The 25,087-nt window shown below is 39.9% G+C and overlaps 1 protein-coding gene across 9 annotated transcripts in view; it reads left to right on the top strand.

The window, feature by feature from the left end:
- Nucleotides 1-25,087, top strand: part of SMG7 (SMG7 nonsense mediated mRNA decay factor) — a 167,513-nt gene that overhangs the window by 30,542 nt on the left and 111,884 nt on the right. For all 9 annotated transcript variants that reach the window (XM_053693974.1, XM_053693976.1, XM_053693971.1 and 6 more), the window contains 5 exons: nt 4,388-4,520; nt 6,138-6,309; nt 6,414-6,485; nt 17,430-17,580; nt 17,689-17,824. In XM_053693974.1, coding sequence (XP_053549949.1) covers nt 4,388-4,520; nt 6,138-6,309; nt 6,414-6,485; nt 17,430-17,580; nt 17,689-17,824 — 664 coding nt within the window. The remainder of the gene's footprint in view (nt 1-4,387; nt 4,521-6,137; nt 6,310-6,413; nt 6,486-17,429; nt 17,581-17,688; nt 17,825-25,087) is intronic.

The raw sequence follows: 25,087 nt of genomic DNA, 5'->3' as shown, positions 1-25,087 counted from the left end.
GGTAAAAACAGGGCTAACAATCGTTTTCGTTCCTTTCGTTTCAACAAAGAACAAAAGCCTGATCCTTCGTCCTCAGCAGCAGTTTCAGTTTGGAAACCATCTCCAGTCTGGAATAAATCCAAGCCTGCTAGAAAGGCAAAGCCTGCTTCTAAGTTCACATGAAGGTACGGCCTTCATTCCAGTTCAGCTGGTAGGGGGCAGGTTACGTTTTTTCAAAGAAATTTGGATCAATTCTGTTCACAATCTTTGGATTCAGAACATTGTTTCAGAAGGGTACAGAATTGGTTTCAAGATGAGACCTCCTGCAAAGAGATTTTTTCTTTCCCATGTCCCAGTAAATCCAGTGAAAGCTCAAGCATTTCTGAATTGTGTTTCAGATCTAGAGTTGGCTGGAGTAATTATGCCAGTTCCAGTTCCGGAACAGGGGATGGGGTTTTATTCAAATCTCTTCATTGTACCAAAGAAGGAGAATTCCTTCAGACCAGTTCTGGATCTAAAATTATTGAATCGTTATGTAAGGATACCAACGTTTAAGATGGTAACTGTAAGGACTATATTGCCTTTTGTTCAGCAAGGGAATTATATGTCCACAATAGATTTACAGGATGCATATCTGCATATTCCGATTCATCCAGATCATTATCAGTTCCTGAGATTCTCTTTTCTAGACAAGCATTACCAATTTGTGGCTCTACCGTTTGGCCTTGCTACAGCTCCAAGAATTTTCACAAAGATTCTCGGTGCCCTTCTGTCTGTAATCAGAGAACAGGGTATTGTGGTATTTCCTTATTTGGACGATATCTTGGTACTTGCTCCGTCTTTACATTTAGCAGAGTCTCATACGAATCGACTTGTGTTGTTTCTTCAAGATCATGGTTGGAGGATCAATTTACCAAAAAGTTCTTAGATTCCTCAAACAAGGGTAACCTTTCTGGGTTTCCAGATAGATTCAGTGTCCATGACTTTGTCTTTAACAGACAAGAGACGTCTAAAATTGATTACAGCCTGTCGAAACCTTCAGTCTCAATCATTCCCTTCGGTAGCCTTATGCATGGAAATTCTAGGTCTTATGACTGCTGCATCGGACGCGATCCCCTTTGCTCGTTTTCACATGCGACCTCTTCAGCTCTGTATGCTGAACCAATGGTGCAGGGATTACACGAAGATATATCAATTAATATCTTTAAAACCGATTGTTCGGCACTCTCTAACGTGGTGGACAGATCACCATCGTTTAATTCAGGGGGCTTCTTTTGTTCTTCCGACCTGGACTGTAATTTCAACAGATGCAAGTCTCACAGGTTGGGGAGCTGTGTGGGGATCTCTGACGGCACAAGGAGTTTGGGAATCTCAGGAGGTGAGATTACCGATCAATATCTTGGAACTCCGTGCAGTTTTCAGAGCTCTTCAGTTTTGGCCTCTTCTGAAGAGAGAATCGTTCATTTGTTTTCAGACAGACAATGTCACAACTGTGGCATACATCAATCATCAAGGAGGGACTCACAGTCCTCTGGCTATGAAAGAAGTATCTCGAATTTTGGTTTGGGCGGAATCCAGCTCCTGTCTAATCTCTGCGGTTCATATCCCAGGTGTAGACAATTGGGAAGCGGATTATCTCAGTCGCCAAACGTTGCATCCGGGCGAATGGTCTCTTCACCCAGAGGTATTTCTTCAGATTGTTCAAATGTGGGGGTTCCCAGAGATAGATCTGATGGCCTCTCATCTAAACAAGAAACTTCCCAGGTATCTGTCCAGATCCCGGGATCCTCAGGCGGAGGCAGTGGATGCATTATCACTTCCTTGGAAGTATCATCCTGCCTATATCTTTCCGCCTCTAGTTCTTCTTCCAAGAGTAATCTCCAAGATTCTGAGGGAATGCTCGTTTGTTCTGCTAATAGCTCCGGCATGGCCTCACAGGTTTTGGTATGCGGATCTTGTCCGGATGGCATCTTGCCAACCATGGACTCTTCCGTTAAGACCAGACCTTCTGTCTCAAGGTCCTTTTTTCCATCCGGATCTGAAATCCTTAAATTTAAAGGTATGGAGATTGAACGCTTGATTCTTGGTCATAGAGGTTTCTCTGACTCCGTGATTAATACTATGTTACAGGCTCGTAAATCTGTATCTCGAGAGATATATTATAGAGTCTGGAAGACTTATATTTCTTGGTGTCTTTCTCATCATTTTTCTTGGCATTCTTTTAGAATACCGAGAATTTTACAGTTTCTTCAGGATGGTTTAGATAAGGGTTTGTCCGCGAGTTCTTTGAAAGGACAAATCTCCGCTCTTTCTGTTCTTTTTCACAGAAAGATTGCTATTCTTCCTGATATTCATTGTTTTGTACAAGCTTTGGTTCGTATAAAACCTGTCATTAAGTCAATTTCTCCTCCATGGAGTTTGAATTTGGTTTTGGGAGCTCTTCAAGCTCCTCCGTTTGAACCTATGCATTCATTGGACATTAAATTACTTTCTTGGAAAGTTTTGTTCCTTTTGGCCATCTCTTCTGCTAGAAGAGTTTCTGAATTATCTGCTCTTTCGTGTGAGTCTCCTTTTCTGATTTTTCATCAGGATAAGGCGGTGTTGCGAACTTCTTTTGAATTTTTACCTAAAGTTGTGAATTCCAACAACATTAGTAGAGAAATTGTGGTTCCTTCATTATGTCCTAATCCTAAGAATTCTAAGGAGAAATCATTGCATTCTTTGGATGTTGTTAGAGCTTTGAAATATTATGTTGAAGCTACGAAATCTTTCCGTAAGACTTCTAGTCTATTTGTTATCTTTTCCGGTTCTAGGAAAGGCCAGAAAGCTTCTGCCATTTCTTTGGCATCTTGGTTGAAATCTTTAATTCATCTTGCCTATGTTGAGTCGGGTAAAATTCCGCCTCAAAGAATTACAGCTCATTCTACTAGGTCAGTTTCTACTTCCTGGGCGTTTAGGAATGAAGCTTCGGTTGACCAGATCTGCAAAGCAGCAACTTGGTCCTCTTTGCATACTTTTACTAAATTCTACCATTTTGATGTATTTTCTTCTTCTGAAGCAGTTTTTGGTAGAAAAGTTCTTCAGGCAGCGGTTTCAGTTTGAATCTTCTGCTTATGTTTTTTGTTAAACTTTATTTTGGGTGTGGATTATTTTCAGCAGGAATTGGCTGTCTTTATTTTATCCCTCCCTCTCTAGTGACTCTTGTGTGGAAAGATCCACATCTTGGGTAGTCATTATCCCATACGTCACTAGCTCATGGACTCTTGTTAATTACATGAAAGAAAACATAATTTATGTAAGAACTTACCTGATAAATTCATTTCTTTCATATTAACAAGAGTCCATGAGGCCCACCCTTTTTTGTGGTGGTTATGATTTTTTTGTATAAAGCACAATTATTCCAATTCCTTATTTTATATGCTTCGCACTTTTTTTCTTATCACCCCACTTCTTGGCTATTCGTTAAACTGATTTGTGGGTGTGGTGAGGGGTGTATTTATAGGCATTTTAAGGTTTGGGAAACTTTGCCCCTCCTGGTAGGAATGTATATCCCATACGTCACTAGCTCATGGACTCTTGTTAATATGAAAGAAATGAATTTATCAGGTAAGTTCTTACATAAATTATGTTTTTTTATTTTGCCAGTTAAAATAGCCGATCTTTACCCATTAAAACCAACGCTTATTCTGAAAATATGAATACTTTTGTGTTCTCTAAAGAAAAGCTATGTAAACAAAAATCAACAGCTGCCCATTGTCAGTCTTTGTGTATGGACATACAGAAATAATTAAAGGAATGCCTGTTTTTTTCTGCAAGCTTAGCCCATTTAAATCGGTTTCTGTTTTCTATGAGCAAAAACACTTGTTTCATATATATAAAAAAAATACAAAAATTAAATATTTTTCTATACATTTAATTCTCTGTAGCCATTGGAAACATATTAATGGGTATATATTTAAAGTATAATGTCCCTTTTAGGGGATCATTCTCCAAAAGCACAAAACGTCTAACAGAAGTTAACCCTTTCGTGCCAGGGTTAACGTGTCTACATCGGAACAACTGTTCTGATGAAAACAAATTGAAATCTCGCGATCGTGCACGTGATCACGAGATTTAAATGATGGGATTGCGTCAGGGGGGCATCCCTATGATGCTAGGCATGCCCTCCAGACCGCAATCCCATCAGGGAAGCGCCAGTGGCTTCAGGAAAGCCAAGTGGTTAGGACGTTGTATTCCGTCCTTCAGCACTAAAGTCCAGCAAAATTCGGACGGAATACAACGCCCTAATGGCATTAAAAGGTTAATGTGAGCTGTGGAGTTACTATGTAAATATAAAATGATCAGAGCACAGTGTGTTTAGCATATAGTGTGTACTTTATTTAGATAACGTGTTGTGTCGTTCTATTAGCTGGAATCATGCCTTCAAAAACCAGATCACAACTCTGCAAGGCCAGGCGAAGAATCGCACAAACCCAAATCGCAGTGAGGTACAGGCCAATTTGTCACTGTTCTTGGAGGCAGCTAGTGGATTTTACACACAGGTGAGCGCTCCTCTGTACTGTACTTCTGGTGTTTGCTCCACTTTTGTAGTTAAGGGGACATGAAATCAAATTTAAAGGGACATGAAACTGAACATTTTTCTTTTGTGATTTACACACAACATACTATTTAAAAAAAGTTTTCAACTTCTGTTATTAAACTTGCTTTTTTCCTCATGATATTCTGTGTTGAAGAGATACCTAGGTAGGCAGTTGACAGGAAATAGTGCTGCCCTCTACTGCTCTTGCAAATGGATAACGTTCTTGCAAAACTGCTGCCATAGTGCAAAAATGGGCCGGTTACTAAGCATATGTCCCTGCTTTTCATCAAAAGATACCAAGAGAACAAAGAAACATTGATAATAGGAGTGAATTAGAAAGTTTAAAATGTCATGCACTGTCTGAATCGCATAAGAACAAAAATGGGTTTCATATCCCTTTTTAAACTGAGGTTTTGAGAGATTTTTCAATTGACTTCTGTATCCAATTTACTTCATTTTCTTGGTATCCTTTGTTAAAAATGCCTCTTGTCATTGACTCACCTGCTGTATTCAGCAAGATCCTAGTAGTGCATTGCTGCTCTGAAGCTCAAGACTTCATGTAGGGGATAAACACATGGTTAGATACAAGCAAATAGTTCATTAATAAAATGCTCTAACACAATTAAAGGGACATGAAACCCAAAATGTTTTCTTTCATGATTCGGGTAGAGCACTCGGTTTTAAACGACTTTCTAATTTTACTTCTATTATCAAATTTTCTACGTTCTCTTGGTATCTTTTGTTGAAAAGCAAGGATGTAAGTTTAGGAGCGTGCACGTCTCTGGAGCACTATATGGCAGCAGTGTTGCACGAATGTTATCCATTAGCAAGAGCACTAGAGGGCAGCACTGTTTCCTACCATCAAGCGCTCCTGATGCTACCTAGGTATCTCTTCAACAAAGAATATCATTAGAAGAAAGCTAATTTCATAATAGAAGTAAATTACAAACTTTTTTTTTTATTATTAAAGGGCCACTAAACCCAAAATCTTTCTTTCATGATTCAGATAGAGAATACAAATTTAAACAACATTACAATTTACTTCTATTATTTATTTTGGTTCATTCTTTAGATATCCTTAGTTGAAGAAAAAGCAATGCACATGGGTGAGCCAATCACACAAGGCTTCTATGTGCAGCAACCAATTAGCAGCTACTGAGCATATCTAGATAAGCTTTAGTTTTCAGCAAAGAATATCAAGAGAATAAAACAAAATAGATAATAGAAGTAAATTAGAAAGATGTTTAAAACTGCATGCTCTTTCTAAATCATGAAAGAAAAAATGTGGGTTTCATGTCCCTTTAATTGTATACTCTGAATTACAAAATAATTTTTTGGGTTTCATATCCCTTTTTAAAGCTTTTTACTTTTGTACTTGTAAGTCCATTAAGCAAATAATGAATGTGTCTTATGCAGTTCTTTATCATTTGCGTATATATATATATATATCGTTTGCGTATATATATCGTTTGCGTATATATATCGTTTGCGTGTATATCATTTGCGTATACATAATTTAAAGTATTCCTATTACGTTTCTAATAACATAATTATCTATCCACCCCCCCCCCACACACAGCTTTTACAGGAGCTCTGCACTGTGTTTAACGTGGATCTGCCTTGCCGTGTGAAGTCCTCGCAGCTAGGGATTATCAGCAATAAGCAGATTCACTGTGGGACGGTGGTGAAACCACAGTCTAGTTCCTGTTCCTACATCTGCCAGCACTGTCTGGTTCATCTGGGAGACATTGGTAAGAAGCCTGAGGAAGGGCAGATAACCGGATATAGTGACACACGTCAAAGCAAACCTACTAGATACCGTCACCCGAAACCTTCTCTTCTTTTTTTCTTCTAGCTCGCTATAGGAATCAGACCAGCCAAGCAGAATCTTATTACAGACACGCTGCTCAGCTTGTCCCTTCCAATGGTGAGTGGCTATTGGGAGAGCAACTAAAGTGTACGCTCCACAGTCTTTGTCCTTAAAGAGATTGTTAACCCCCATAAAATACCGACACTGATCTATATGTTTGGTTTTAAAAGCTGGGACCACAGTAGATTAAATGGACATGAAACCAAGATTTATCTTTCATAATTCAGCTAGAGCTTTTAATGTGTGAGGGAAGCCAGGCACCGCAATAGTGTTGCACAATGTAGAACATGTAATTTACACCATTTATACACCAAGTCCTTGCTTAGCAGGGGCTTAAAAGGACATGAAACCCATTTTTTTTTTCTTTTATGATTCAGATGGAGAATACAATTTTAAACAACTTTCCAATTTACTTCTATTATCAAATGTGCTTTGTTTTCTTGGTATCCTTTGTTGAAAGAGCATCAATACACTACTGGGAGCTAGCTGAATTCATTGGGGGAGCAGATGACAAGAGGCTCATATGTGCAACCACCAATCAGCAGCTAGCTCCCAGTAGTGCATTTTGAAAGTGTTTACTGTCCATTTAAAGGAACAGAAAACCCAAACGTTTTCTTTCATGATTTAGTCACCATATAATTTTCAGAGTTTCTAATTTACTTTTTATTATTAAATGTGCTTCATTCTTATGGTGGTCTTTGTTGGAGATACCTAGGTAGGTAGCGTGCACAGTCTACAGAAGTACATGACGGGAAATAGTGCTGCCATCTAGTGCTTTTGCTAATGTATAACATTCTTGCAAAACTGCTGCCATATAGTTCGGCAGACACGTCATGCACACTCCTTAGCTTATACTCCTGCTTTTCAACAAAATATACAAAAAGAACAAAAAAATGTGATAATAGAAGTAATTTTGGAAAGTTGTTTAAAATTGTATGCTCTATCTGACTCAAAAAAGAAAATTTGGTGTTTTTCTTTCATGTAATTAGCAAGAGTCCATGAGCTAGTGACGTATGGGATATACATTCCTACCAGGAGGGGCAAAGTTTCCCAAACCTCAAAATGCCTATAAATACACCCCTCACCACACCCACAATTCAGTTTTACAAACTTTGCCTCCTATGGAGGTGGTGAAGTAAGTTTGTGCTAGATTCTACGTTGATATGCGCTCCGCAGCAGGTTGGAGCCCGGTTTTCCTCTCAGCGTGCAGTGAATGTCAGAGGGATGTGAAGAGAGTATTGCCTATTTGAATTCAATGATCTCCTTCTACGGGGTCTATTTCATAGGTTCTCTGTTATCGGTCGTAGAGATTCATCTCTTGCCTCCCTTTTCAAATCGACGATATACTTTTATATATACTATTACCTCTACTGATTCTCGTTTCAGTACTGGTTTGGCTTTCTACTACATGTAGATGAGTGTCCTGGGGTAAGTAAGTCTTATTTTCTGTGACACTCTAAGCTATGGTTGGGCACTTTTGTATAAAGTTCTAAATATATGTATTCAAACATTTATTTGCCTTGACTCAGGATGTTCAACGTTCCTTATTTCAGACAGTCAGTTTCATATTTGGGATAATGCATTTGAATAAATCAATTTTTTTCTTACCTTAAAATTTGACTTTTTTTCCTGTGGGCTGTTAGGCTCGCGGGGGCTGAAAATGCTTCATTTTATTGCGTCATTCTTGACGCGGACTTTTTTGGCGCAAAAAGTTTTTTCTGTTTCCGGCGTCATACGTGTCGCCGGAAGTTGCGTCATTTTTTGACGTTTTTTTGCGCCAAAAGTGTCGGCGTTCCGGATGTGGCGTCATTTTTGGTGCCAAAAGCATTTAGGCGCCAAATAATGTGGGCGTCTTTCTTGGCGCTAAAAAATATGGGCGTCACTTTTGTCTCCACATTATTTAAGTCTCATTGTTTATTGCTTCTGGTTGCTAGAAGCTTGTTCACTGGCATTTTTTCCCATTCCTGAAACTGTCATTTAAGGAATTTGATCAATTTTGCTTTATATGTTGTTTTTTCTATTACATATTGCAAGATGTCCCAGATTGACACTGAGTCAGAAGATACTTCTGGAAAAACGCTGCCTGGTGCTGGATCTACCAAAGTTAAGTGTATCTGTTGTAAACTTGTGGTATCTGTTCCTCCAGCTGTTGTTTGTAATGAATGTCATGACAAACTTGTTAATGCAGATAATATTTCCTTTAGTAATGTTACATTACCTGTTGTGGTTCCATCAACATCTAATGCTCAGAGTGTTCCTGTTAACATAAGAGATTTTGTTTCTAAATCTATTAAGAAGGCTATGTCTGTTGTTCCCCCTTCTAGTAAACGTAAAAGGTCTTTTAAAACTTCTCATTTTTCAGATGAATTTTTAAATGAACATCATCATTCTGATTCTGATAGTGGTTCCTCTGGTTCAGAGGATTCTGTCTCAGAGGTTGATGCCGATAAATCTTCATATTTATTCAAAATGGAATTTATTCGTTCTTTACTTAGAGGTCTTAATTGCATTAGAAATAGAGGATTCTGGTCCTCTTGATACTAAATCTAAACGTTTTAATAAGGTTTTTAAATCTCCTGTAGTTATTCCAGAAGTTTTTCCTGTCCCTGATGCTATTTCTGAAGTAATCTCCAGGGAATGGAATAATTTGGGTAATTCATTTACTCCTAAACGTTTTAAGCAATTATATCCTGTGCCGTCTGACAGATTAGAATTTTGGGACAAAATCCCTAAGGTTGATGGGGCTGTCTCTACTCTTGCTAAACGTACTACTATTCCTACGGCAGATAGTACTTCCTTTAAGGATCCTTTAGATAGTAAGATTGAATCCTTTCTAAGAAAAGCTTACTTATGTTCAGGTAATCTTCTTAGACCTGCTATATCTTTAGCGGATGTGGCTGCAGCTTCAACTTTTTGGTTAGAAGCTTTAGCGCAACAAGTAACAGATCATAACTCTCATAGCATTGTTAATCTTCTTCAACATGCTAATAACTTTATTTGTGATGCCATCTTTGATATCATTAGAGTTGATGTCAGGTATATGTCTCTAGCTATTCTAGCTAGAAGAGCTTTATGGCTTAAAACTTGGAATGCTGATATGTCTTCTAAGTCAACTTTGCTTTCCCTTTCTTTCCAGGGTAATAAATTATTTGGTTCTCAGTTGGATTCTATTATCTCAACTGTTACTGGAGGGAAAGGAACTTTTTTACCTCAGGATAGAAAATCTAAAGGTAAATTTAGATCTAATAATCGTTTTCGTTCCTTTCGTCACAATAAGGAACAAAAGCCTGATCCTTTGCCCTCAGGAGCGGTATCAGTTTGGAAACCATCTCCAGTCTGGAATAAGTCCAAGCTTTTTAGAAAACCAAAACCAGCTCCCAAGTCCACATGAAGGTGCGGCCCTCATTCCAGCCCAGCTGGTATGGGGCAGATTACGTTTTTTCAAACAAATTTGGATCAATTCAATTCACAATCTTTGGATTCAAAACATTGTTTCAGAAGGGTACAGAATTGGCTTCAAGATAAGGCCTCCTGCAAAGAGATTTTTTCTTTTCCGTGTCCCAGTAAAACCAGCAAAGGCTCAAGCATTTCTGAAATGTGTTTCAGATCTAGAGTTGGCTGGAGTAATTATGCCAGTTCCAGTTCTGGAACAGGGGCTGGGGTTTTATTCAAATCTCTTCATTGTACCAAAGAAGGAGAATTCCTTCAGACCAGTTCTGGATCTAAAAATATTGAATCGTTATGTAAGGATACCAACATTCAAGATGGTAACTATAAGGACTATTCTGCCTTTTGTTCAGCAAGGGCATTATATGTCCACAATAGATTTACAGGATGCATATCTGCATATTCCGATTCATCCAGATCACTATCAGTTTCTGAGATTCTCTTTCCTAGACAAGCATTACCAGTTTGTGGCTCTGCCGTTTGGCCTAGCAACAGCTCCAAGGATTTTTACAAAGGTTCTCGGTGCCCTTCTGTCTGTAATCAGAGAACAGGGTATTGTGGTATTTCCTTATTTGGACGATATCTTGGTACTTGCTCAGTCTTCACATTTAGCAGAATCTCATACGAATCGACTTGTTGTTTCTTCAAGATCATGGTTGGAGGATCAATTTACCAAAAAGTTCATTGATTCCTCAAACAAGGGTTACCTTTTTAGGTTTCCAGATAGATTCAGTGTCCATGACTCTGTCTCTGACAGACAAGAGACGTCTAAAATTGATCTCAGCTTGTCGAAACCTTCAGTCTCAATCATTCCCTTCGGTAGCCTTATGCATGGAAATTCTAGGTCTTATGACTGCTGCATCGGATGCGATCCCCTTTGCTCATTTTTCACATGCGACCTCTTCAGCATGGTGAGGTGAGATTACCAATCAATATTTTGGAACTCCGTGCAATTTTCAGAGCTCTTCAGTCTTGGCCTCTTCTAAAGAGAGAATCGTTCATTTGTTTTCAGACAGACAATGTCACAACTGTGGCATACATCAATCATCAAGGAGGGACTCACAGTCCTCTGGCCATGAAAGAAGTATCTCGAATTCTGGTATGGGCGGAATCCAGCTCCTGTCTAGTTTCTGCGGTTCATATCCCAGGTATAGACAATTGGGAAGCGGATTATCTCAGTCGCCAAACATTACATCCGGACGAATGGTCTCTTCACCCAGAGGTATTTCTTCAGATTGTTCAAATATGGGGACTTCCAGAAATAGATCTGATGGCCTCTCATCTAAACAAGAAACTTCCCAGGTATCTGTCCAGATCCAGGGATCCTCAAGTGGAAGCAGTGGATGCATTGTCACTTCCTTGGAAGTATCATCCTGCCTATATCTTTCCGCCTCTAGTTCTTCTTCCAAGAGTAATCTCCAAGATTCTGAAGGAATGCTCGTTTGTTCTGCTGGTAGCTCCAGCATGGCCTCACAGGTTTTGGTATGCGGATCTTGTCCGGATGGCCTCTTGCCAACCGTGGACTCTTCCATTAAGACCAGACCTTCTGTCGCAAGGTCCTTTTTTCCATCAGGATCTCAAATCCTTAAATTTAAAGGTATGGAGATTGAACGCTTGATTCTTAGTCAAAGAGGTTTCTCTGACTCTGTGATTAATACTATGTTACAGGCTCGTAAATCCGTATCTAGGGAGATATATTATAGAGTCTGGAAGACTTATATTTCTTGGTGTCTTTCTCATCATTTTTCCTGGCATTCTTTTAGAATTCCGAGAATTTTACAGTTCCTTCAGGATGGTTTGGATAAAGGTTTGTCTGCAAGTTCCTTGAAAGGACAAATCTCTGCTCTTTCTGTTCTTTTTCACAGAAAGATTGCTAATCTTCCTGATATTCATTGTTTTGTACAAGCTTTGGTTCGTATAAAACCTGTCATTAAGTCAATTTCTCCTCCTTGGAGTTTGAATTTGGTTCTGGGGGCTCTTCAAGCTCCTCCGTTTGAACCTATGCATTCATTGGACATTAAATTACTTTCTTGGAAAGTTTTGTTCCTTTTGGCCATCTCTTCTGCCAGAAGAGTTTCTGAATTATCTGCTCTTTCTTGTGAGTCTCCTTTTCTGATTTTTCATCAGGATAAGGCGGTGTTGCGAACTTCTTTTAAATTTTTACCTAAGGTTGTGAATTCTAACAACATTAGTAGAGAAATTGTGTTTCCTTCATTATGTCCTAATCCTAAGAATTCTAAGGAGAAATCATTGCATTCTTTGGATGTAGTTAGAGCTTTGAAATATTATGTTGAAGCTACTAAGAATTTCCGAAAGACTTCTAGTCTATTTGTTATCTTTTCCGGTTCTAGGAAAGGTCAGAAGGCCTCTGCCATTTCTTTGGCATCTTGGTTGAAATATTTAATTCATCATGCTTATGTCGAGTCGGGTAAAACTCCGCCTCAAAGGATTACAGCTCATTCTACTAGGTCAGTTTCTACTTCCTGGGCGTTTAGGAATGAAGCTTCGGTTGATCAGATTTGCAAAGCAGCAACTTTGTCCTCTTTGCATACTTTTACTAAATTCTACCATTTTGATGTGTTTTCTTCTTCTGAAGCAGTTTTTGGTAGAAAAGTACTTCAGGCAGCTTTTTCAGTTTGATTCTTCTGCTTATAATTTCAGTTTTTTTCATTATAAGTTTTCAACTTTAGTTTGGGTGTGGATTATTTTCAGCGGAATTGGCTGTCTTTATTTTATCCCTCCCTCTCTAGTGACTCTTGCGTGGAAGATCCACATCTTGGGTAGTCATTATCCCATACGTCACTAGCTCATGGACTCTTGCTAATTACATGAAAGAAAACATAATTTATGTAAGAACTTACCTGATAAATTCATTTCTTTCATATTAGCAAGAGTCCATGAGGCCCACCCTTTTTTAGTGGTGGTTATGATTTTTTTGTATAAAGCACAATTATTCCAATTCCTTATTTTTTATGCTTTCGCACTTTTTTCTTATCACCCCACTTCTTGGCTATGCGTTAAACTGATTTGTGGGTGTGGTGAGGGGTGTATTTATAGGCATTTTGAGGTTTGGGAAACTTTGCCCCTCCTGGTAGGAATGTATATCCCATACGTCACTAGCTCATGGACTCTTGCTAATATGAAAGAAATGAATTTATCAGGTAAGTTCTTACATAAATTATGTTTTCCTTCTTAATATGAGGAGAGTCCATCGCTTCATTCCTTACTTGTAGGAAATGCTGAACCTGGCCACCGGAAGGAGGCAAAGACACCCCAGCCAAAGGCTTAAATACCTCCCCCACTTCCCTCATCCCCCAGTCATTCTTTGCCTTTCGTCACAGGAGGTTGGCAGAGAAGTGTCGGAAGATACGGAGTAGTTCCTTATGGAGGGTATCTACCCTTCGGAATGGGACTGGAGTTTTAAGTAGTCTTGTCAGCCTCTCAGTGAGAGCATTGATGAATGTTAGTCTGGAGATCCAGGGAGAGTCTTTCTGCGAACACATCCAGACTCGTATTAACAGCTCATTAAGCAATCAGTGTTGACGAGTTTCACTGCCTGCTTTTTTTTCACTCAAGTCCATGTCAGGAGCGATGCTACAAGACTGTCAAACTTGAGAGGCTGTGTTTCTGTTCCACGGCATAGATTCCAGTAAGATCGTTTCATTTTATACACTTATGATAACGCAAGAAGACAGGGTCACAGTGTGACTCCTTTTTATCTGTATGGAATCAAGGATTAATGTCTCCGGAAGGGGATTATTGAACAGGGGGGATTAATCACATAATGTAAATATTGTGTTTATGCTGCGATATGTGTGAGATGAGGCTCAGGCAGATGTTGGAACGTACAGGTTTTACTTTCATTTTGATTTAGCTGCGCAGCCTGTTAGGCTTGGCACGCTTTTAACTGCAGCGGGGCGGTCCTGTGTAGCGCACCATGTGACCGGGTGTGGTCACACTGATCTTCTCTTTTTCCTGACCGTGCGGTTTACTGGAGACACAGCGTTTTGGGCCTGGGTCATAGGAGGTGGTGAGTGCCCCAGCCATTGGGGGTATAAAGGTGCCATTTCTCTTTTTCTACTGTCCAATTTATAAGCTCAAGCTATGGTTTATACGTTAGAGGGTACTCCCTCTTTACCGAAATCCAATGCCTGTCTATGTTGTGAGGAGGCCACGGTATACCCGCCTGATCAATTATGTTCCACATGCCTTGATAAAGTATTTTTTATCAAAGAAAGCTAAGATGTTTAGTACTACTGAGCCATCCACCTCTGAGGAGTCTCCGTCCCGTGAGGTGCGCACCCTACAGTCATCTCCTAATACACATGCAGTTTCCCGTAGCACTCCTATTCCTCCATCTGGAGGGGCCCTTTTACCGCCAGACTTTATTGAGCAGTTACAAACGGCAGACTTTAGATTTAGGATTGAACACTTATGCTTTCTGCTAAAGGAAGTTTTGGCTACTTTGGAGGTTCCAGAACCTAAATTACCTGAGGAACCTTGTATTCCTAAATTAGATAAGGTCTATGAGGACAGGGTTGTACCACAGACTTTCCCGGTTCCCGTTAAGATGGCGAACATTATTAAGAACAAATGGGAAAGACTTGGCTCTTCTTTTTCCCCTTCTTCTTTTAAGAAATTATTCCTGGTTCTGGACTCTCAATTAGAGTTGTGGGGTTCCGTCCCTAAGGTGGATGGCGCTATCTCCATTCGTCGTTTAAGGAGCCCATGGATAAGAAGCCCTCTGTGGCTCAGTGTATGGAGGTAATTGGTCTCATGGTGTCCTGCACGGGCATCATTCCTTTTGCCAAATTCCATCTCAGACCTCTTGAGCTGTGCATGCTGAGACAGTGGAACGGCGATCATTTGGATCTGTCTCAACAGATTTCTCTGGACAACTGGTCAAGAGAATCATTCTTCTGGTGGCTCTGTCCGCATCACCTGTCCCAAGGGACATCCTTCTTAATACCATCCTGGGACGCAAGTCTCTCAGGATGGGGAGCTGTTTGGGGTGCCAGGAAGGCACAGGGTCTGTGGACTCGAGGAATCTCTCCTCCCGATCAACATCTTGGAACTTCGAGCGATCTTCAATGCTCTGAAGGATTGGCCTCTTCTGGGTTTGTCCCATTTTTTCAGATTCCAATCAGACAACATAATTCCAAGCTACCCAGATATGGGTCGCGGCCCAGGGATCCTCAGGCGGAGCTAATAGATGCATTAGCAGTGCCTTGGAGGTTCAGTCTGATCTACAATTTCCTGCCGTTACCACTTCTCCCTTGTGTAGTGGCCCGCATCAAACAGGAGCAAGCATCAGTGATTCTAATTGCTCCATCGTGGCCGCGGAGGATGTGTTTCGCGGATCTGGTGGGGATGTCTTCATCTCCTCCGTGGAGGTTACCTTGTCGCAGGGATCTGGTGGTGCAAGATCCTTTTGTTCATCAAAATCTAGATTCTCTGAGGCTGACTGTGTGGAGATCGAACGCTTAGTCCTAGCCAAGAGAGGTTTCTTGGAGAGAGTTATTGATATTCTCATTCAAGCTCGTATGCCGGTTACTCGCCGCATCTATCATAAGGTGTGGAGGACCTACTTATTCTGGTGTGAAGAGCGTGGATTCCCTTGGCATAAGGTCAGGGTTTCCAGAATTCTTTCCTTTCTCCAGGATGGGTTGGAGAAGGGCATTTCTGCTAGCTCCCTTAAGGGACAATTTTGTCCCTGTTTTACTGCACAAGAGCCTCGCTCTGACTAGAATCAGGCCTGTGTTTAGATCTAGAGCTCCTCCTTTGAGTTTAAATCTGGTTCTTAAGGCTCTGTTTGAGCCTATGCATGTTGTTGACATTAAATTACTGGCTTGGAAGGTTCTTCTTCTACTGGCTATTGCCTTGGTGCGCAGAGTATCTGAGATGGCTGCCTTGCAATGTGAGCCCCCTTACCTAGTATTCCATGCTGATAAGGCTGTTCTTCGTACTGGGTTGGGTTTTCTTCCTAAGGTTGTTTCAGATCGTAACATCAATCGGGAGATTTTGGTTCCTTCCTTGTGTCCTAATCTTTCTTCGATGGAGCGGTTACTTCATAACTTGGATGAGGTTCGGGCCTTGAAGTTCTATATTCAGGCTACAAAGGAGTTTAGACAGATTTCTTCTTTGTTTGTTGTCTATTCTGGGAAGCGTAAGGGGCAGAAAGCCTCGTTCACTTCCTTGTCCTTTTGGTTGAGGACGGAGGAGCATTATTCACTTAGCTTATGAGACAGCGAGGCACAAGCCTCCTCAGAGGATTAAGGCTCATTCAACTAGAGCTGTGGCTACCTCTTGGGCCTTTAAGAATGCAGCCTTTATGGATCAGATTTGTTGGGTGGCTACCTGGTCCTCCTCCTATAACTTTTCAAATTTTTACAAGTTTGACGTTTTTGCTTCGGCTGAAGCAGCCTTTGGGAGGAAGGTTTTGCAAGATGTGGTACCTTCAGAATAGGGTCAGCATTCTTTTTGCCCTCCCGTTCATTCAGTGTCCTCTGGAGCTTGGGTATATGTTTCCCACAAGTAAGGAATGAAGCCGTGGACTCTCGTCATATTAAGAAGGAAAACATAAATTATGCTTACCAGATAATTTCCTTTGGTATGAGGAGAGTCAACGTAGTCTCCGTTGGGCGGACCTACATTTTTGTTTTGTTCTTCTGGCACCATTTATACCCTGATATTTCTCCTACTGTTCCTTCATCCCTCGGCGGAATGACTGGGGGGTGAGGGAAGTGGGGGAGGTATTTAAGCCTTTGGCTGGGGTGTCTTTGCCTCCTCCTGGTGGCCAGGTTCAGTATTTCTCACAAGTAAGGAATGAAGCCGTGGACTCTCCTCATACAGAAGGAAAGGAAATGATCTGGTAAGCATGAGACCTATTTTGGTTCTATCTCAGTAGAGAAGTGGGATAAGCCAAATTTTAAGTGCGCCATTTGAAGGCGTTAAAGGGACAGTAAACTTAAAAAATGTTACATAATGTGCAGAATTATATAACATTATCCTGGTGACCCCTTCAAAAATGAGAGATTACCCCCAAAGTTATACTTATCTTCTGTTCCTTGGCAGCCTCTTCTGATCGTGTTTTTTTTTTATTTAAAAGCACGTCTAATCACAGCACGGCCGATCGTGCCATTGAACTAAATGTAGTGTGCTCCCGCACTGGGTAAAGCAGCCTACAGTTGTGAGAGTATGCTACATCTAGTTCAGTGCCACGATCAGGAGTGCTATGATTACACAGAGAACTCGTGGGGCACTTTAGAAAGGGAAAAAAAAATCAGAGTAGGCTGGCGAGGAGTGGAAGGTAAGTATTCCTTTTGGGGAGGAGGGGGTTTAAATCTCTCACATCTTTTTTTGTTTTTGAAGGTGTCTCTAGAATAAATTTTTTTTCTTGCTATGTGTACTGTCCCTTTAAATAAGTATAATCTAGGATCAGTGTTTAAAAATTCTTTTGCTCTAACGTTTTCAGAGCATGTCACTTACGTTACAATTTACCTTAAAATATATTCTATTTCACTACAAAGTATTATGTCCTTTTATTTCTTACAGGTCAGCCATACAACCAGCTGGCTATTCTCGCCTCTTCAAAGGGGGACCATCTGACCACTATTTTCTACTACTGTCGCAGCATTGCTGTCAAGTTCCCATTCCCCGCAGCATCCACCAATCTGCAGAAGGCCCTTTCCAAGGCCTTGGAGAGGTACAGGTGGAAAATCACTTACTGATTTGCTAATCCATATTTCATTATTCTGCTATTTTTCTTTAGGTCTATATTTTATTTTATTTTTTTGTCATTTTATTTTTTAAGTCGTGAGGAAATGAAGTCACGCTGGAGTGTATCAGATTTTATCAAGGCATTTATCAAGTTCCATGGGCACGTCTACCTTGCAAAGAGCCTGGAGAAAGTGAGCCCTCTCCGTGAGCAACTAGAGGTGCAGTTCAAGGTTTGTGATATTCCATTAATGGGACCCTAAAGTCAAAATGAAACTTTCATGATTCAGAAAGAGCTGGCAATTTTTTAAACTTTTCAATTTACTTCTGTTACCAAAATGTGCAAAGTCTTAATATGCACACTCTGAGGCGCGAGCTACTGCTGAGCATGTGCAGTAGTTCACACTGTATACATATGAGTCTGTGATTGGCTGATGAAAGTTTAATTTTGACTTTACTGTCCCTTTAAAGGACCAGTCAATACAGTAGATTTGCATAATCGACAAATGCATGATAAGAAGACAATCCAATAGCACTTAGTCTGAACTTCAAATGAGTAGTAGATTTTTGTTAAATAAATGGCAAACTTATCTCTATTTCCACTCCCCCTGTACCATGTGACAGCCATCAGCCAATCACAAATGCATATACGTATTTGCTGTGAATTCTTGCACATGCTCAGTAGGAGTTGGTGACTCAAAAAGTGTAAATATAAAAAGACTGTGCACATTTTGTTAATTGAAGTAAATTGGAAAGTTGTTTAAAATTGCATGCTGTATCAGAATCTTGAAGTTTAATTTTGACTTGTGTCCCTTTAAACACAATCTTAAATGATAAGTTAACACAGTAGATTTGCATAATCAACAAACGCAGCAGGATAACAAGACAATGGAATAGCACTTAGTCTGAACTTCAAATGAGTAGTAGATTTTTTTTTTCTGACTATTTTAAAAGTTATGTCTAATTTCCCCTCTACCATGTGACAGCCATCGGCCAATCACAAATGCATATACGTTTATTCTGTGAATTCTTGCACATGCTCAGTAGGAGCTGGTGACTCAAAAAGTGTAAATATAAAAATACTGTGCAAATTTTGTTAATGGAAGTAAATTGGAAAGTTGATTAAAATTGCTGCTCTATCTAAATAATGAAAGTTTAATTTTCACTTGAGTGTCCCTTTAAGTCCCTCGCATAAATATTTAAACATAGTAAAAACATTGAATTGTATATGTGTCTTTTATTTTGCCTCCTATTACTGTATCAAACCTTAGCAAATTGTGCGGTTACTTATGTCCAAATTGCACAGGAGACTTGTATATTAAAGGGACTTTAAACACTTGTCATTAGGTTGTTTGTTTTTTTTTATTCATAATGTTTCTTTTGTTTTTTTAAATGTAATTTGCTATTTATTTTTATTATATGTTTACTTTTTTTTCCTTTTTTTACATTTATTTCACTTTCTGACCGCTCCGTGCAGACATGGCAGAAAGTTATGTGTAGACAAACCTCCCAGAAGTCTCTGCTTTGCTGTGAGCGCGCACGTCTGTAGAGTTGTAGACAGCACACTGAGCACAGCATGACTAAATCTACAGTGATTATCTTAGTGTTTTAACCCTAAATAGTATCTTTTGAACTGGCCTCATCTGTAAACTAATAATTCATTATCATTTTTTAAAAACAAAATGTATTTACCCTATTTTTTAATCTTACTTGTAGTGCGAGTGAAAGAGGGACCGCCCAACACACTGCTCAGGGAGACAGCTGCTGTCTCATAAATATTACCCCTATGTTTTTTCTATCCAAGCTCCCGGAGTCCCGATCAGTTTATTGCACATCTTATACAGCTCACGCTGTCTGTGCATCTCAGGTTATGTGACATTATAAATTGATGTACATAGAACAGAGCACTGTGGCTGACCTCTACATACTCGTAACACAAAACAAATAAAGCATCCCCTTCCCTACACTATCTTTTAGGATCTTTGGAATGCCTGCTAAATAGACAAACCACTGATGCGGTCACATAACCTGAGATGCACAGAGAGCGTGAGCTGTATAAGATGTGCAATAAACTGATCGGGACTCCGGGAGCTTGGATAGAAAAAACATAGGGGTAATATTTATGAGACAGCATCTGTCTCCCTGAGCAGTGTGTTGGGCGGTCCCTCTTTCACTCGCACTACAAGTAAGATTAAAAAATAGGGTAAATACATTTTGTTTTTAAAAAATTATAATGAATTATTAGCTTACAGATGAGGCCAGTTCAAATGATACTATTCAGGGAAAAACACTAAGATAATCACTGTAGATTTAGTCATGCTGTGCTCAGTGTGCTGTCTACAACTCTACAGACGTGCGCGCTCACAGCAAAGCAGAGACTTCTGGGAGGTTTGTCTACACATAACTTTCTGCCATGTCTGCACGGAGCGGTCAGAAAGTGAAATAAATGTAAAAAAAGTAAACAAATAATAAAAATAAATAGCAAATTGCATTTAAAAAAACAAAAGAAACATTATGAATAAAAAAAACAAAATAACCTAATGGCAAGTGTTTAAAGTCCCTTTACTTGATATGCGCATGCAAGTGAAGAAGGGAGTGTGCATTGAGTATCGCATAGAACGTGCGTTACAACATGTCAGCCAGCACTGCATTCAGTAGGCGGTGGTTTAGGGGTATTATTGAAAATAAAAAAAAAATGTGCAGATGCTAAATAAAGAAATAAAGAAAGAAATAATATATAAAACAAAGACAGATAGATTAAAAAAAATTATAATTACATTAAAACAGATGGTGTTTAGGGTCCCTTTAAGCACACTTATATATATATATATATATATATATATATATATATATATATATATATATATATATATATATATATATCCTGAGAATGTGTTTAACATAACTCCCAAGTGAGTCTTATCTCACCTTACAATATCTGCTTGTAATAGCAAAACCCTGCTTTTAAAGGGACATTGTACTTTAAAAGTTTCTCACCTTTAATGTGTTCCCAGTGATTCCTTTTTACCTGGTGTGCTGGAGTGTACTAAATTGTTTAGAGAGCTGCTACCTTTTTATTTTGTCATCTCAAATCGCTAAAACCACCACCCGTGCTGGGTGGGAGATAGGAGATAGGAGATAGGAAAGGCATGTCCAAAATTATATTTCTTTTCTAAGATATGGAGAGTCCACAACATCATCAATTACTAGTGGAAATATCACTCCTGGTCAGCAGGAGGAGGCAAAGAGCACCACAGCAAAGCTGTTAACCCCTTAGTGACCAGAGCACTTTCCCATTTTCTGACCAAGGCTATTTTTACATTTTTGCGGTGTTTGTGTTTAGCTGTAATTTTCCTCTTACTCATTTACTGTACCCACACATGTTATACACAGTTTTTCTCGCCATTAAATGGACTTTCTAAAGATACCATTATTTTCATCATATCTTATATTTTACTATTAAAAAAAAATATAAAACATGTGGAAAAAACACACTTTTTCTAACTTTGACCCCCCAAAATCTATTACACATCTACAAGCACCAAAAAACACCCATGCTAAATAGTTTCTAAATTTTGATACCCAATGTTTACTTGTTCTTTGCTTTTTTTTTTGCAAGTTATAGGGCAATAATTACAAGTAGCACTTTGCTATTTCCAAACCACTTTTGTTTCAAAATTAGCAATAGTTACATTGGAACACTGATATCTTTCAGGAATCCCTGAATATCCTTTGACATGTGTGTGTATGTATATATATATATATATATATATATATATATATATATATATATATATATATATTTTAGAAGACATCCCACAGTATTGATCTAGGCCCATTTTGGTATATTTCATGCCACCATTTCACCGTCAAATGCAATCAAATAAAAAAAAATCGTTCACTTTTTCACAAACATTTTCACAAACTTTAGGTTTCTCACTGAAATTATTTACAAACAACTTGTGCAATTATGGCACAAATGGTTGTAAATGCTTCTCTGGGATCCCTTTTGTTCAGAAATAGCAGACATATATGGCTTTGGCATTGCTTTTTGCTAATTAGAAGGCCGCTAAATGCTGCTGCGCATCACAAGTGTATTATGTCTAGCAGTGAAGGGGTTAATTAGGTAGCTTGCAGGGTTAATTTTAGCTTTAGTGTAGAGATCAGCATCACACCCCCTGATACCTCCCAAACAGCTCTCTTCCCTCCCCCACCTCACAATTGTCCCCACCTTCTTAAGTACTGACAGAATGTCTGCCAGTACTAAAATAAAAGGTGTGTTTTTTTTGTTTTTAATTATTCTGCTGTGTAGTATCCCCCAAACAGCTCTCTAACTCTCCCCCTCTACCTTATTGGGAGCCATCTTGGGTAGCTGTCTGCCAGTACCCAGTTTACAATAAAATTGGGTTTTTTATATTTTTTTTTCTGTAGTGTAGCTTCCCCCACAAAGACCAACCCCCACCCCCTCCCAGATCCCTTAGATCTTTTAGATTCCCAATTCCCACCCCCCTTTCTCCCACTTAATAGAACATTTTCCATAGTGTAGTGGTTCCCACCCGCTCCCGCCCTGTACACGCGCCGCCCCCCGTGCACATGCGCGATCCCGCCCCCCTCTTCATGTTAGATCCCATTGATGGCCGCCCATCCGCCTCCCACATCGGCTCCCACCCACCAACGATCACGGCCATGAAAGTCTGATGCAGAGAGGGCCACAGAGTGGGTCTCTCTGCATTGGATGGCTAAGTATTGTTATTGCAGGATGCCTCGATATTGAGGCATCACTGCAATAACAGGAAAGCGGCTGGAAGCGATCAGGATTTCTTCCACCGATTTCAAATAGTATGGGGTACGTCCTCGGTTGTTAACTGTATTTTTTCAGGGGGGTCGTTAAGGGGTTAAGTGTCACTCCCCTACCCATAATCCCCAGTCATTCTCTTTGCCTCTGTCAATGGAGGAGGTAAAGTTTGGTGTCTGAAGGAAAATTTGATTTCTTTTCGCTACAAGCAAGTTTTTGGGTCTAGCCGTAGTCCACGTCAGTCTCTTCAGTAGGGTAGTGGTGGCTTTAAAGCAGTTAGAAAGTTGTGAGGTAGTCCTTGCTTGGTTTTCTAACATGTTGCTGCCCATGGTATAGAAAGCCAGAGTTGGTAACTCTGTTCTTTCTTTTTCTACAGGTCTCTGTAAGGAGTATGTGTTCTTTCACACCTTGTAAGCTGTCTTCCTGCCGGACAGCTAGATGTGCAGGTAAGTGCTTTTGTCTTCTGGGTCTGGGAGACTGGCACTGAAGGAGTTAAACTGGAAACTCTCTGCATTTATATTTGGGACTAGAATCCTTAGTAGAGGATTTTTTCAGGCAGTGGGCAGGCACATTATGTATGTGGACTAGAGATTTGGTTAACCCTATATTGGTGGCTCATGTATTTATTTTATTTATTCAGCAGTTCACTGTGGCTTATTTTATTTTTAGCTCTGAGTGGCTAACAAAGTGTTTATGGGCACTGTTTTTAAAAAAAAAAAATTATACGCATTGGAAAAATGACTCCGATCTCTTCAGCCGGCTTTGAAGCGGTATTTAGTCAGGAAGCGGCTCACTTTAAACTGTAGTGTCAGTTTTGATCCGGCTTGTAGCGCGTGCTTTACATCTGTGGCGCAGCTTCATTTTAGCCGGTCAAGTGTCTTCCTTGTCCCGCTCCTTTAGAAACTGATCAGAGCGGTTGCGGTGAGAGTGTGAGACCGGCTAATAATCCGGACAAGATCGTTTAAGCTGTCATGTTTTACACAAAGGGGCAGGTAGGCACTTCAGTCAAATGCTGAGGTGTAGAGGTCCGTAGTTATAGAAGCTGTTTTTCAATCTAATTGCTGCTTGGCTTTTATTTTAAGTCCTGAATGCAGTGAGGGCGAGGAATGTCTTATCAGGCAAGACTACCGCTCTGTTAATATTTAAAGTGACAGTACCACAAATAAAGTTTTTTTTTTTTTCATTTTTGCCAATTGGATTCTGTTCCTATGGACAGGTGTCTGCTTTGTTTAGAGAACCAAATTGTGTTGCCCATGCAATTTTGTACCTCATGTCTAGATATGACTTTAAAATATAAAGATAAACTTTCTGTTTCTGAGCCAAATGTCTCTCAGGATGATGCTGTTCAGGCAAAATTTAGAGATTCAGATAGCAAGGTTTCTGCTCTACCTACTGCTACACAGGTTGCCCTCCCTCATAAGTCTGAGTAGGATAGGTCGGTAGCCTCTGAGGGTGAAAGCTCAGATTCGGACAGTATAATTCCTTTATCTGATACTGAAGAAGTAAACTTCAGATTTAAGCTTAAACACCTCTGGGTACTATTAAAGGAGGTATTGGCTACTTTGGACAACTCCGATACTCCTGTCGCTGTCAACCCTAAGAAATAGAGTAAACTTAATAAATACTTTGATGTTCCTTCCTCTGTGGAGGTGTTTCCTGTTCAAGACTGTGCAACAGAGATTATTTCACAGGAATGGGAGAAGCCAGGGATACCTTTCTCCCTGTATCCTGTCTATAAAAAGATGTTTCCTGTCGCTGACTCCATTAAAGATTCATGGCGCACGGTGCCTAAAGTAGAAGGGGCCATTTCTACTCTGACTAAGAGAACTATGATCCCTATAGAGGATAGCTGCTCCTTTAAGGATCCCATGAACAAGAAGCTGGAGGCTTTCTTGAAAAAGATGTATGTTAATCAGGGTCTGCAATGGCAGCCTGCAGTTTGTATTGCCATTGTTTCAAGTTCGACATTTTATTGGTGTGATGCCTTGTCTAAATCAATTTTGGTAGAGACTCCTTTAGAGGAGATCCAGGACAGGATTAAGGCTCTCAAACTAGCCAATTCCTTTATTTCTGATGCTACCATGCAAGTTATTAGACTGGGAGCCAAGATATCTGGCTTCACTGTACTAGCCTGCAGGGCGTTGTGGCTAAAATCTTAAGGTCAGCTGATGTTACCTCTAAGTCCAAGCTTCTGGCACTTCCTTACAAGGGTAAGACCTTGTTTGGGCCTGGTCTGGCAGAAATAATTTCTGATATTACGGGTGGGAAAGGATCTTTTCTACCACAAGACAAGAAGACCAGACCTAAAGGACGTCAAAGTAATTTTTGTTCCTTTCGTAACTTTAAAGGATAGTCCTCCTCTTCCAAGGAGAAACAGTCCAAGTCTTCTTGGAAACCCAATCAGCCTTGGTACAAGGGGAAGCAATAAAAGAAACCTGCAGCTGAGTTTAAGTCAACATGAAGGGTTTGCCCCGATCCGGGATCGGATCAAGTGGGGGGGCAGACTTTCTCTGTTTTATCAAGCATGGATACGAGATGTCCGAGATCCCTGGGCTGTGGACATAGTATCTCAGGGTTACAAAATAGAATTCAAAACTTTCTCTCCCAGGGGCAGGTTCCGCCTCAAGATTATCTGCAGACCAGGTAAAAAAAGAGGCATTCTTAGAAAGCGTTCAGGACCTTTCCTCCCTGGGAGTGATTG

The sequence above is a fragment of the Bombina bombina genome, chromosome 10 (assembly GCF_027579735.1).
Source record: "Bombina bombina isolate aBomBom1 chromosome 10, aBomBom1.pri, whole genome shotgun sequence".
NCBI classification, from domain to species: Eukaryota; Metazoa; Chordata; class Amphibia; order Anura; family Bombinatoridae; genus Bombina; species Bombina bombina.
This window is presented reverse-complemented; position numbering and strand designations above follow the sequence as displayed.